Below are 12,677 nucleotides of genomic sequence, written 5' to 3'. Positions count from 1 at the left end.
CCATCTGTCGCAATCAATTCCAGATTCATCAGTCTGGCTACATTCATCCCCAGCTCTGTTCTAAATGCACTTCCCTCTATATCCCCAACCTGGGGTCCATGGAACCCTCTGTTAATAGTAGGAGTCTATGGAACCCCCTGCGATATTCTGGTCCTAGACTCCCCCCACTACAGGAAACATCCTCTCCACATCCACTCTATCTGTGCCCTCTGGTCCTAGACTCCCCCACCATAGGAAACATCCTCTCCACATCCACTCTATCTGTGTCCTCTGTCCTAGACTCCCCCACTACAGGAAACATCCTCTCCACATCCACTCTATCTGTGCCCTCTGGTCCTAGACTCCCCCACTACAGGAAACATCCTCTCCACATTCTCTCTATCTGTGTCCTCTGGTCCCAGACTCCCCCCACTACAGGAAACATCCTCTCCACATTCTCTCTATCTGTGTCCTCTGGTCCTAGACTCCCCCCACTACAGGAAACATCCTCTCCACATTCTCTCTATCTGTGTCCTCTGGTCCTAGACTCCCCCCACTACAGGAAACATCCTCTCCACATCCACTCTATCTGTGCCCTCTGGTCCTAGACTCCCCCACTACAGGAAACATCCTCTCCACATCCTCTCTATCTGTGTCCTCTGGTCCCAGACTCCCCCCACTATAGGAAACATCCTCTCCACATCCACTCTATCTGTGTCCTCTGTCCTAGACTCCCCCACTACAGGAAACATCCTCTCCACATCCACTCTATCTGTGCCCTCTGGTCCTAGACTCCCCCACTACAGGAAACATCCTCTCCACGTCCACTCTATCTGTGTCCTCTGGTCCTAGACTCCCCCACTACAGGAAACATCCTCTCCACATCCACTCTATCTGTGTCCTCTGGTCCTGGACTCCCCCACTATAGGAAACATCCTCTCCACATCCACTCTATCTGTGTCCTCTGGTCCTAGACTCCCCCACTACAGGAAACATCCTCTCCACATCCACTCTATCTGTGCCCTCTGGTCCTAGACTGCCCCACTACAGGAAACATTCTCTCCACATCCACTCTATCTGTGTCCTCTGGTCCTAGACCCCCCCACTATAGGAAACATCCTCTCCACATCCACTCTATCTGTGTCCTCTGGTCCTAGACTCCCCCACTACAGGAAACATCCTCTCCACATCCACTCTATCTGTGTCCTCTGGTCCTAGACTCCCCCACTATAGGAAACATGCTCTCCACATCCACTCCACCTAGGCCTTTCAATATTCAGTAGGTTTCAATAAGATCCCCCCCTCCTTCATTCCTCTAAATTCCGGTGAGTACGGCTCCAGAGACAACAGATAGGAATTCTACAGATTGTCCATGTGTTGTTGGAATCCCACGGCTTCTCATTTCATAACCAGGGTGCGAACTTGTATAAAATATTCTGACAAAAATCCAAAAACGTTTCTAACTGCGATTGATTGTAGTCAAAGCAGAAGCAGTCAGAATCAGGATTTTTCGTCACTGGCGTACTGTATATTGTGAAACGTGTTGCTTAGCAGCAGTAGTACAGTGTCAGACATAAAACTTACTATAATGTTTTGTAGAAAGAAAACAAACAAATAATTAAATAGATAGATGAGGAGGAACTTCTTTAGCCAGAGGGTGGTGAATCTGTGGAATTCATTGCAACAGATGGCTGTGGAGGCCGAGTCTTTGGATATATTTAAAGCGGAGGTTGATAGAGTCTTGATTGGTCAGGGTGTCAAAGGTTTTGGGGAGAAGGCAGGAGAATGGGGTTGAGAGGGATAATAAAACAACCATGATTGAATAGTAGTGACTGAATGGCCTAATTCTGCTCCTATGTCTTATAAACAGACAGACAGATACACAAAAAGCTGTGGGGAACTTATTGGGCCAGGCAGCATCTCTGGAAAAGAGTCAACGGTTGATGTCTCTGTCTGAGGACCTTCACCAGAACTGGAATAAAAGATGAGAGGTCAGGATAAGAAGGTGGAGGGAGGGGAGGAATGAGTATAAGGTGGTAGGTGAATGGTAAAACTGGGGGGAGGGGGAGAGGTGAAGTTGATTGGTGAAAGAGATAAAGGGGTTGGTGAAGTGCTTCATATGAGGGGATGGGTATGTTAAAGGTTGGTCTTTAACACAGAGAGTGGTGGGTGTGTGCATCGCCCTGCCTGGGGTGATAGTAGGAGTAGATACATTAGGATGATAGAAGAATGGAGGGTTATGTGGGAGGGAAGGGTTAGATTGATCTTAGAGTAGGTTAAAGGGCTAGCACAACATTGTGGGCTGAAGGGCCAGCACTCTGCTGTACTGTTCTACTGTATGTTCTGTGTTCTATGTTGTTGAGTGTGGGGTTTTTGTGCTCCTGTGTATCCTCCCTGATGGAGGAAAGAGGAGGGGACTTGTCCCAGATCTGAATTTGGATATTTAAATGCTCAATAACTTTGTTATTTGTACTTATTTCATACATTAAGTAGCGGAGGAGGTGGAATTGAACTTTATTTATATAGCTCTGGCTGGAGGCAGCTACAATCTGTCAATAAAATAATTCACTTCTGCCTCCTTGGCTCCAGTATTTTGAACAGATATTTCAGGTTGATATTTTGCTCTGTGGGTAGAATTACAGGGAAATAATTTGGCCACTTTCTCAGTGACTGTAACCCCCTCCACCAGTTGAAAACTATCAGCATCTCTCCGTGAAATTAGATGTGGGTGTGAAATAATAGAAAACAGTTAACCTGCCCCGTCTCTGTGAACCAGTTGGTGAGCATATTCTTTGTTTCTAAAGAGTCCTGTAACTTGCAAATCTGCATTTTTATACCCAAAGAAATTTCAGAAAACCCACTTCCAGTAATTCTCTTTCTCTTTAAAAAGACATTAAAAATCCTGAAATAAAGCACAAATTCTACAAGTGTTCAGCAAGCCAGCACACACAAAATTCCGGCAGAACACAGATCAGACAGCATCAACGGAGGGGAATAAACATCCGAATATTTTGAGCTGAGCTGAGGCTCTTCATTGGGATTGAAACTTTGAATGCGCATTTTCCTCCACTGAAGCTGTCTGATCTGCTGGGTTCCTCCAGCATGGCTCTGCATTTCCAACGTCTGCAGAATCTCGTTTCCCAGCAAGCCCATCAGCATCTGGTGGAGGAGCAAGTAGAATTAATGCCTCAAGATTCAACTTTATTTGGGACATATGCATCAGGGCATCAAAGGTTATGTGGAGAATGGGGCTGAATGGCCATGATAGAATGGTGCAGCAGACTCGATGGGACAAATGGCCTGATTCTACTCCCATTAGGGAAACATACAGTGAGATGCGTTGTCTGCTTCAAAGTTCGAAGTAACATTTATTATCAGAGTACATACACGTCACCACAAACAACCCTGAAATTCTTTTTGTCTGTGGGCATACTCAGCAAATCTATAGAACAGTAACTGTAAACAGGATCAATGAAAGGGCTAGAGCACAGAAGATGACAAACTGTGCAATAAGTAACGAGTTCACGAAATAACAAGAGTCTTCAAACTGGGATCATTGGTGTGGGGACACCAGAGATAGAAGAGGTGCAGTTAGCCTCCTTTGTTGAAGCGCCTGCTGGTTGAGGGGTAGTAACTGTTCTTGACCCTGGTGGTGCGAGTCCTGAGGCTCTTGTACCCGCTCCCTGACGGCAGCAGCGAGAAAAGAGCATGGCCAGGGTGGTGGGGGTCAAAAATCCGCACCCCGGAGAGTGTGCCGGGGGCAGCCCGCAAGTGTCAGCAGAATAACACAGTGCAAAGAGTAACGAAACAACAGCTGAAGCAGGCTCTGAAATGCAATCGCGCAACAATAAATTAGGGGAAAAACACTCAGAAAAGAGAAATACATTCTTACCCACTCCCTTCCAGTTGGACATACATTCTCCCCCCCGGAACACCATTCGGGGCGGAAGAGGGAGCCCTTCTATTGCCCAAACTGATTTGAAGGGGGTGTGGAAAAGGCCGTGCGTTGTGATAAGGGCGCTGTCTCCTAGCAACCGAGGGCGAGAGGGGTTTCGGAGTTGCCGGCGCCGCCTGAGGATCCGGATGTGTGAAGTTGGCGAAGTAAGATTTGTTTCTGCGCGGGGCTGGCCGCGCCGCGTCCGGAGCCTTGTTCCTCACGGCTGTCTGTCCGTTCTGTGTTTCAGGCTGGCCGTGAATTTCCACGGGACCTCCTGGCCGTGAGCGTGTCTTTCGCCCTGATGGTGGCTGCATCCGCCCTGGCCGGGACGCCGCCGCCTTCGGTACGTTGCGCTCCCGTCCCGTCCCCTCCCGTCCCGTCCCCTCCCGTCCCGTCCCGTCCCCTCCCGTCCCGTCCCGTCCCCTCCCGTCCCGTCCCGTCCCCTCCCGTGCCTCCTCCCGTCCCGTCCCCTCCCGTGCCTCCTCCCGTCCCGTCCCCTCCCGTGCCCTCCCGTCCCGTCCCGTGCCTCCTCCCGTCCCGTCCCCTCCCGTGCCTCCTCCCGTCCCGTCCCCTCCCGTGCCCTCCCGTCCCGTCCCCTCCCGTCCCCTCCCGTGCCCTCCCGTCCCGTCCCCTCCCGTCCCGTCCCCTCCCGTGCCTCCTCCCGTCCCGTCCCCTCCCGTGCCTCCTCCCGTCCCGTCCCGTCCCCTCCCGTGCCTCCTCCCGTCCCGTCCCCTCCCGTGCCTCCTCCCGTCCCGTCCCCTCCCGTGCCTCCTCCCGTCCCGTCCCGTCCCGTCCCGTCCCGTCCCGTCCCGTCCCCTCCCGTGCCCCCTCCCGTCCCGTCCCCTCCCGTGCCCCCTCCCGTCCCGTCCCCTCCCGTGCCCTCCCGTCCCGTCCCGTCCCCTCCCGTCCCGTCCCGTCCCCTCCCGTCCCCTCCCGTCCCGTCCCCTCCCGTCCCCTCCCGTGCCCTCCCGTCCCGTCCCGTCCCCTCCCGTCCCGTCCCGTCCCGTCCCGTCCCCTCCCGTCCCGTCCCCTCCCGTCCCCTCCCGTCCCGTCCCCTCCCGTCCCCTCCCGTGCCTCCTCCGACGAGACGCTCCCTCAGATTCAGGAAGTGCTGGAGAATGTCTGTAAGCGCAACTGCCCCCACCATGTCCGCCGCCTCCCCGGCTCGGAAACTCGTATTTCTCTCTCTGCTGGAGGTTGGGAACTTGGTCGAACCAGTCCCAGCGCGCCCCCCACCCCCAGTCTGTGTTAGGTGACTATTGAGTTTTGGCCGTGGGTGGGATTCACTTTCCGTGCGGCCGCAGAACTTCCGCAAGTTGGTGTAGGCTTGTGTTCAGTGAAAAATTCCCTTTGGAACCAAGAACTCTCTGCTCACAAATTTGAGCGGATGAAGACACGTCTTAACTCAAAATTAGAAGTGTTATCACTGTCTCATGCAACAGGGAGTTTATTGTTTTGTGGTCGCAATACATAAATATATTTTAAAAACAGGAATAGTGAGTCTGTTGGCGGAAGGGAAGAAGCTGTTACGAAGTTGTTGAGCAACGCACTCAAAACTATTTCACAAAATGCTGGAGGAGGGGAATAAACAGCCACTATTTCGGCCGAAACTCTTCATCAGGACTGGTAGGGAAGGGTCAAGGCGCCAGACTAAGATCAGGAAAGGAGTAGATTTACCGAAGGAGGAACCAGATCACTTTATACCAGACGAATGGTCTCGGCCCGTAACGTCAACAGCGCTTCTCCCTACAGATGCTGCCTGGCCTGCTCCGTTCCACCAGCATTTTGTGTGTGTTGTTGTTTGAATTTCCAGCATCTGCAGATTTCCTGGTGTTTGCACTTTATACCAGGTTCAAGTCACGTGCCTGGCCTAATACTTCGTGTTGTACCCGGTTAAGTGCTTTGCACAAGAGATTCTGCAAATCCAGAGCAACGCACACAAAATGCTGGAGGAACTCAACAGGTCAGGCAGCATCTATGGGGAGAAATCAACAATGTTTTCGGCTGTGTCCCTTTACCAGGACTGGAAAGGAAGGGAACAGGCCCGAATAAGAGGGTGGGAGGAAGGGGAGGGCTGGAAGCTGGCGGGTGATAGCTAAGCCCCGGGTGGAGTGAATGAGGTGCGAGGCTGGGAGGAGATAGGTGAAAGAGGTAACAGGCTGACGGAGGAATCTGATAGGAGAGGAGTGTGGACCATGGGAGAAAGGAAAGGCGGAGAGACAGCAGGGGGAGATGATAGGCAGGAGAAGAGAAGGGGTAAGAGGGAAGCCAGAATGGGGAATGGGAAAAAGGAGAGAAGGGAAAGAGGGGTAGAAATCACTGGAAGTTAAGAGAAATCTCTGTATATGCCATCAGGTTGGCAGCTACCCAAGTGCTTTGAATAGACGACATCTTTACAACCTCTTCATGATGGTCTATTGAACTAATTGGTAGTTATTGTTTCTCAATGGCTGGGTCTGCTAAAGCCCCATCACTTCTAGTTTCAGTGTCGTTCAACTGGTACACGCTGTTTCCAATCCACTGTGATGTCCTTTTCATATTAGATCATAAAACATGGGACAGAGCTAGGCTATTTGGTCCATTGTCTCTGTTCCATCATGGCATATTTATTTTCCCCCTCAACCCCATTCTCCTGCCTTCTCCTGGTCACCTTTGACACCCTGACGAATGCAATTTACACGAGAAATCAATGAATCTCGAGCCTTGAAACATTAATTCTGCTTTTCCTTCACCGTATGCTGATCAGCTTGCTGGGAATTGCATGTTTCTGGAGATGCTGGAAATCTTGAGCAACTCACAAGCTGCTGGAGGGACAACTCAGCAGGTCAGGCAGCATCTATGGGAGGGGAATAACCAGTTGATGTAGGGTCTTGGCTGAAAACACAATCAAGAACTTAACAACCTCCACTTAAAATACACCCAATGACTCGGCCACAGCTGCCTGTGGCAATGAATTCCACAGATTCACCACCCTCCGGCTAAAGAAATTCCTCTTCAGCTCTGTTCTAAATGGACCCCTCTATTCTGAGGTTGAGCCCTCTGGTCCCAGATCCCCACTTTAGGAGACATCCTTTCCATATCTGGCCCTTCAATATTGATGTTAGGGAACTGACAGAAAATTCCGTCAGGGAAATGAACCGCTTGTGTTATACAGTAGGTGATTTTAACTTCCACGTACATATTGACTGGGACTCCCATACTGTAAACGGGCTGGATGGGATAGAGTTTCTCAAATGTGTTTGGGAAATTTTCCTTAATCAGTACATAGAAGCCCCAATGAAAGGGAATGAGGCAGAAGTTTGTGTTGAAGACACAGTCTATAGAAGTGAAGCAAAGTGGCACTGTGGTCATGGACCCTGTACAGATTACAGAGGAGGAGGGGCTTGCTGTCTTGGGGCAAATTAGGATGGGTAAATCCACAGGGTCTGACAAGGTTGTCGCTCAGACCTCGTGGGAGGCAAGTGTAGAAATTGCCGTGACCCTGGCAGAGGTATTTATATTATCCTTAATGAAGGGGGAGTTACCAGAGGACTGGAGAATAGTCAATGTTGTCTACTGTTTAAGAAAGACTGTAAAGTAAACTAGGAGATTATAGGCTATCATTAGTGAGAAAGTTATTGGAAGGTGTTCTCTGTGAAAAGATATATAGTTGGGTACACGTGGACTGATTAGGGAGAGTCAGCATGGCTTCGTGTGTGGTCGGTCATGTCTAATCAACCTTATAAATTTTTTTTTGGAAGTTACGAGGAAACTCGATGAAGGCAAGGCAGTTTATGTTGTCTATGTGGACTTTAGCAAGACTTTTGACAAGGTCCCGCATGGGAGGTTGGTCAAGAAGGTTCAGTTGCTTGGCATTGAAGATGAGGTAGTAAATTGGATTAGACACTGGCTTTGTGGGAGAAGCCAGAGAGCGGTAGTAGAGGGTTGCCTCTCTGACAGAAGGTCTGTGACTGGTGGTGTACCACAGGGGTCGGTGCTGGGTCCATTGTTGTTTGGCATCTATATCAATGATCTGGATGATAATGTGGTTAACTGGATCAGCAAATTTCCAGCTGACACCAAGATTGGGGGTGGAGTGGACAGTGAGGAAGATTGCTATGGCTTGCAGTGGGATCTGGACCAGCTGGAAAAATGGGCTGAAAAATGGCAGATGGAGTTTAATGCAGACAAGTGTGAGCTGTTGCACTTAGGTACGACCAACCAGGGTAGGTCTTACACAGTGAATGGCGGGGCACTGAGGAGTGCTGCAGAGCAAAGGGATCCGGGAATACAGATCCATAATGCTTTGAAAATGATGTCTCAGGTAGGGTCATAAAGAAAGCTTTTCACAGATTGGCCTTGGTAAATCGAGGTGTTGAGTACAGAAGATGGAACGTTAGGTTGAAGTTGTATAAGATGTTGGTGAGGTTTAATTTGGAGTATTCTGTGCACTTTTGGTCACCTACCTACAGGAAAGATGTAAACAAGTTTGAAAGAGTGCAGAGAAAATTTACACTGATGCTGCTGGGAGTAAATGAGGTATAAGGAAAAATTGAATAGGTTAGGACAGTATTCTTCAGAACATTGAAAATTGAGAGGAGATTTGATAGAGGTATACAAAATTATGAGAGGTATAGAGTAAATGTAAACAGACTTTTCCCACTAAGGTTGGGTGGGACTACAACTAGAAGTCATGGCTTAAGGGTGAAAGATGAAATGTTTAAAGGAAACATGAGGGGAAACTACTTCACTCAGAGGTCCATGAGAATGTGGAATGCCCCCACAAGTGATGCATGTGAGCTCGATTTCAACATTTAAGAGAAGTTTGGATAGATACATGGATGGTAGGGGTATGGAGGGCTATGGTCATGGTGCAGGCAGTTTAAATGGGTTGTCATGGACTAGATGGGCTGAAGGGGGCTGTTTCTGTGATTACATGGTTCTGTAACTGGAGCTCAATTAGCACGTTTTCCAAATTCAAAATTGGAGCATAGTGTTCTGTCCTGCATAGGACAGAAATAGGCCTTTTAGCCCAGCTGAATTTTGCACAATAAAAAGCAGTAAGTTTCTATTCCTATATTTAATTGTGTACACATATCCTTTCCCTGTCCTTCATAATGAAACAGTGGCGTATTCCAAGTGATGTGCCAAAATTCTGTAGGAACTCAACAGGTCAGGCAGCATCGATAGAGGGAAATGAACAGCTGATGTTTTCAGTTGAGACACTTCGTCTCGAGATGGTAATATGGATCCGTAATGTATGAGGAGTGATTGATGGCTCTGGGTCTGCAGTTGCTGGAGTTTAGAAGAATGGGGGAAACCTAATTGAAACCGACTGAATGTTGAAAGCCCTCGATGGAGTGAATGTGGGAGATGACGTTTCCAACAGTGGGAGAGTCTAGGACAAGAGGGCACAGCCTCCGAATAGGAGGATGTCTGAGAGGAGACAGTGGCTCATGGACGAAATGGAAGGAGAAGGGGATAGATGGCAGGAACTGAGAAACATTGACCAATGCTGGCTTTGTCGATGACATCTATATCTTGTCAAATAATGATACTTGTGCAACAGATCAAAATTTGTGAGACACTTATGCCATTTACGGAGTAATGTCAGTGGTTGACCGCAGTAGTCCTCTCTCAAGGTTAATGGATTTCTCGTACCTTTAACGGTATGCAGATTTTACCATTTGGCTTTCCATCAGCAGGGTCACTTGACAACTGGGCAGAGGTTCAGTAATTGATTTTTTAATTGACTGATTAATTGGCAGCTGAACAGATTTAAACTTTATTATTGGAACATTATACAGCAAAGAAACATAGACACAGGAGATTCTGTAGACTCTGGAAATCCAGAGCAGCACACACAAAATGCTGGAGGAACTCAACAGGTCAGGCAGTATCTATGGTGAGGAATAAGCAGTCAATATTTTGGGCTGAGTCCCTTCATCAGGATTGGAAAAGAAGGGGACAAGCCAGAATAAGAAACTAGGAGGAATCTCAGGTCTAGAAGCTGGCAGGTGATAGATAAGACCATAAGACATTGGAGCAGAATTAGGCCATTCAGCCCATCTAGTCTGCTCTGCCATTTCATCGTGGCTGATCCTGGATCCAACTCAATCCCATACACCTGCCTTCTCACCATATCCTTTGCCCTGATCAATTACGAAGCTATCACCTTCCTCCTTAAATATACGCACGGTCTTGGCCTCCACTGCAGTCTGCGGCAGAGCATTCCACAGATTTATCAATCTCTGGCAAAAAAATTCCTTCTTACTACTTTTCTAAAAGGCTGCCCCTCAATTTTGAGGTTGTGCCCCCTCGTAACCCCACCAAAGGAAAAACCCTCTGAATAGCCACCCTATAGAGTCCTCTCAACATTTGGTAGATTTCAGTGAGATCCTCCTGCATTCTTCTAAATTCCAGTGAGTACAGGCCCAAAGCTGCCAAACACTCCTCATACGTTAACCCCTTAATTGCCAGAATAATCCTCAAGAACCTCCTCTGGACACTGTCCTTTCTGAGATATGGGGCCCAAAACTGTTAACAATACTCCAGGTGTGGCCTGATTAGTGTCTTATAAAGGCTCAGCACTGTCTCCCTGCTTTTATATTTTATTTCCTTTGAAATAAGTAACAACATTGCATTTGTCGTCTTTCCTGCAGACTCAACCTGTAAATTAACCTTCTGAGGTTCTTGCACGAGGACTCGAAGTTCCTCTGCACCTCTGATGTTTGAACCTTCTCCCCATTTAGAAAATATCCCACACTGTTGTTCCTTTTACCAAAATGCATTATCATACATTTCCCAACACTGTATTCCATCTGCCCCTTTTTTGCCCATTCTTCCAATTTGTCTAAGTCCTGATGCAATTGTATTGATTCCTCTGCACTACCTACCCCTCCACCTCTCTTCGTATCATCAGCAAACTTTGTCACAAAGCTATCAATTCTGTTATCTAAATCATTAACAAACAATGTGAAAAGTAGCAGTTCCAATACTGACCCCTGAGGAACACCACTAGTCACTGGCAGCCACCCAGAAAAGGCCCCTTTTATTCCCACTCACCGTCTCCTGACTGTCAGCCATTCCTCTATCCATGCCAGTATCTTTCCTTAACGTCATTGGATTTTATCTTGTTATGCAGCCTCGTGTGGCACCTTAGCCAATGCCTTCTGAAGGAGCAAAGGAAGAAGCAGTGGGGGACTGTTTAGCATGCCATCCATGCAGATAATTTATTAAATCAGTACATCAAGGTTGAACAAGATAAAACAATAACAGAATGCAGATTAAAATGTTGTGTTGTGCCCTGCACTGCACGTTTTGTGTAAAGGCCATGTCGAGGTAGAGTCAAGTTAAGTGTCCACCTTACTGTGCCCGGGGATTGTTGAAGAGTCTGATAACAGCAAGGTAGAAACTGCCCTTGAGCCTGGTGGTATGTGCTTTCAGGCTTTTGTATCTTCTACCCGATGGGAGGGAGGAAGAGAGAATCCATGGAAGGTTTGGTTTCTACATTGCGCTGAGCCGCGACCACAACTCCCTGCGGTTTCTTATCGTCACAGGCGGAGCTGTTGCTTTCCCAAGCTGTGGTGCATCCAGACAGGATGCTTCCTGATCAAAAAGACTCGCCTGTGATTATTTGGTGTTATTTATTGTTCACAGACCTGCCTGTACTTGGACTAGTTTGTCTCCTGAAATAGTAGTCTATTTCCCATCGGGGTGGGTGGTGACACGGTAACGTATGGTTAGCATAACAGCTCCAGTGACCAGGATTCAGTTCTGCTGCTCTCTGTACGGAGTTTGAATGCTTTCCCCAGGATGGTGTGGTTTCCTCAGGGCGCTCTGCTTTCCTCCCACACTCCAAAGACGTACGGATTAATAGATTAATTCATCACAGGGGTGTAATCGGGCAGTGCGGGCTCATTGGGCTGGGAGGGCCTGTTACTGCACTGCATGTCTAACTAAAGTAAATAAATATTAAAATTAAGTAGGAGTGTCGCAGGGATGTTCATCAACATTCAACAGACATCGCCGGGACCTATCAGTGACATCTCATTGCTTGGGGCATCTTGCTGCATGTACTTAGATACTTAATTTATGTAAAAGAGAATCTTCCTTTGTCTGTCTAATGGTTTGAGGTATTGTAAGGTTTTTGGAGAAACCCCATAAGACATTGGAGCAGAATTAGGCCATTTGGACCTCCAAATCTGTTCTGAAATTCCATCATGGCTGATTTATTATCCCCCTCAACCCCATTCTCCAGCTTTCTCCCCATAAACCTTTGACCTCTTTGATAAAAATGAGTCTGCCTTTTTCCTTTCTTGATCTCTAAACCTCTCTTTTTCCCTCAGATCCCTCCAGTTGTTCCCGGTGGATGCTGTGCGGAACTCCTGGATGAGATCGGCCTCTGTCCTCCAAGCAGCCTTTGTCATTCAGGTACGTTTTCAGTAATGGTAAAGCCCGTCAATGTTGCCCAGCGATGAACGTACCAGGGACAGCTGGAAGTACTCCGTCAGCCAGGCAGCGCCTGCGGAGAGAAACTCGGAGCCGATGCTTCAGATGCATCGCCTCAAGCTCCAAAGCAGAAAGAATTGAAGCATTGATTCCCGTTCTTGTTGCAAGGATGAGGAGTGTCTTTTTTGAAATCTGATGGCTTTTCCTGAAATGTTGAGTGTGTGTCTTCAGGCTCCTGTACCTCCTCTCTGGTGATAGCAATGAGAAGAGGGCATGTCCTGGGTGATGGGGGACTTAATGATGGATGGCACACAGACAGAGAGAGAGAGAG

General features: G+C 48.2%; 2 protein-coding genes across 2 annotated transcripts in view; one reads left to right on the top strand and one right to left on the bottom strand.

Annotated features, from left to right (window-relative positions):
• Nucleotides 1-3,986, bottom strand: part of ubxn10 (UBX domain protein 10) — a 46,458-nt gene extending 42,472 nt beyond the window's left edge. Inside the window, exon 1 of the mRNA XM_059952339.1 lies at nucleotides 3,872-3,986. The gene's annotated coding sequence lies outside the window, so the exon portion shown is untranslated. The remainder of the gene's footprint in view (nucleotides 1-3,871) is intronic.
• Nucleotides 3,877-12,677, top strand: part of c27h1orf159 (chromosome 27 C1orf159 homolog) — a 25,441-nt gene continuing 16,640 nt past the window's right edge. The window contains exons 1-3 of the mRNA XM_059952342.1: nucleotides 3,877-4,080; nucleotides 4,164-4,259; nucleotides 12,244-12,328. Of these exons, the coding sequence (XP_059808325.1) occupies nucleotides 4,063-4,080; nucleotides 4,164-4,259; nucleotides 12,244-12,328 (199 nt within the window). The 5' untranslated portion in view covers nucleotides 3,877-4,062. The remainder of the gene's footprint in view (nucleotides 4,081-4,163; nucleotides 4,260-12,243; nucleotides 12,329-12,677) is intronic.

Source organism: Hypanus sabinus, chromosome 27, assembly GCF_030144855.1.
Source record: "Hypanus sabinus isolate sHypSab1 chromosome 27, sHypSab1.hap1, whole genome shotgun sequence".
Classification (NCBI taxonomy): domain Eukaryota; kingdom Metazoa; phylum Chordata; class Chondrichthyes; order Myliobatiformes; family Dasyatidae; genus Hypanus; species Hypanus sabinus.
Note: the sequence above shows the minus strand (reverse complement) of the source record. Positions and strands in the feature narration are given on the sequence as shown.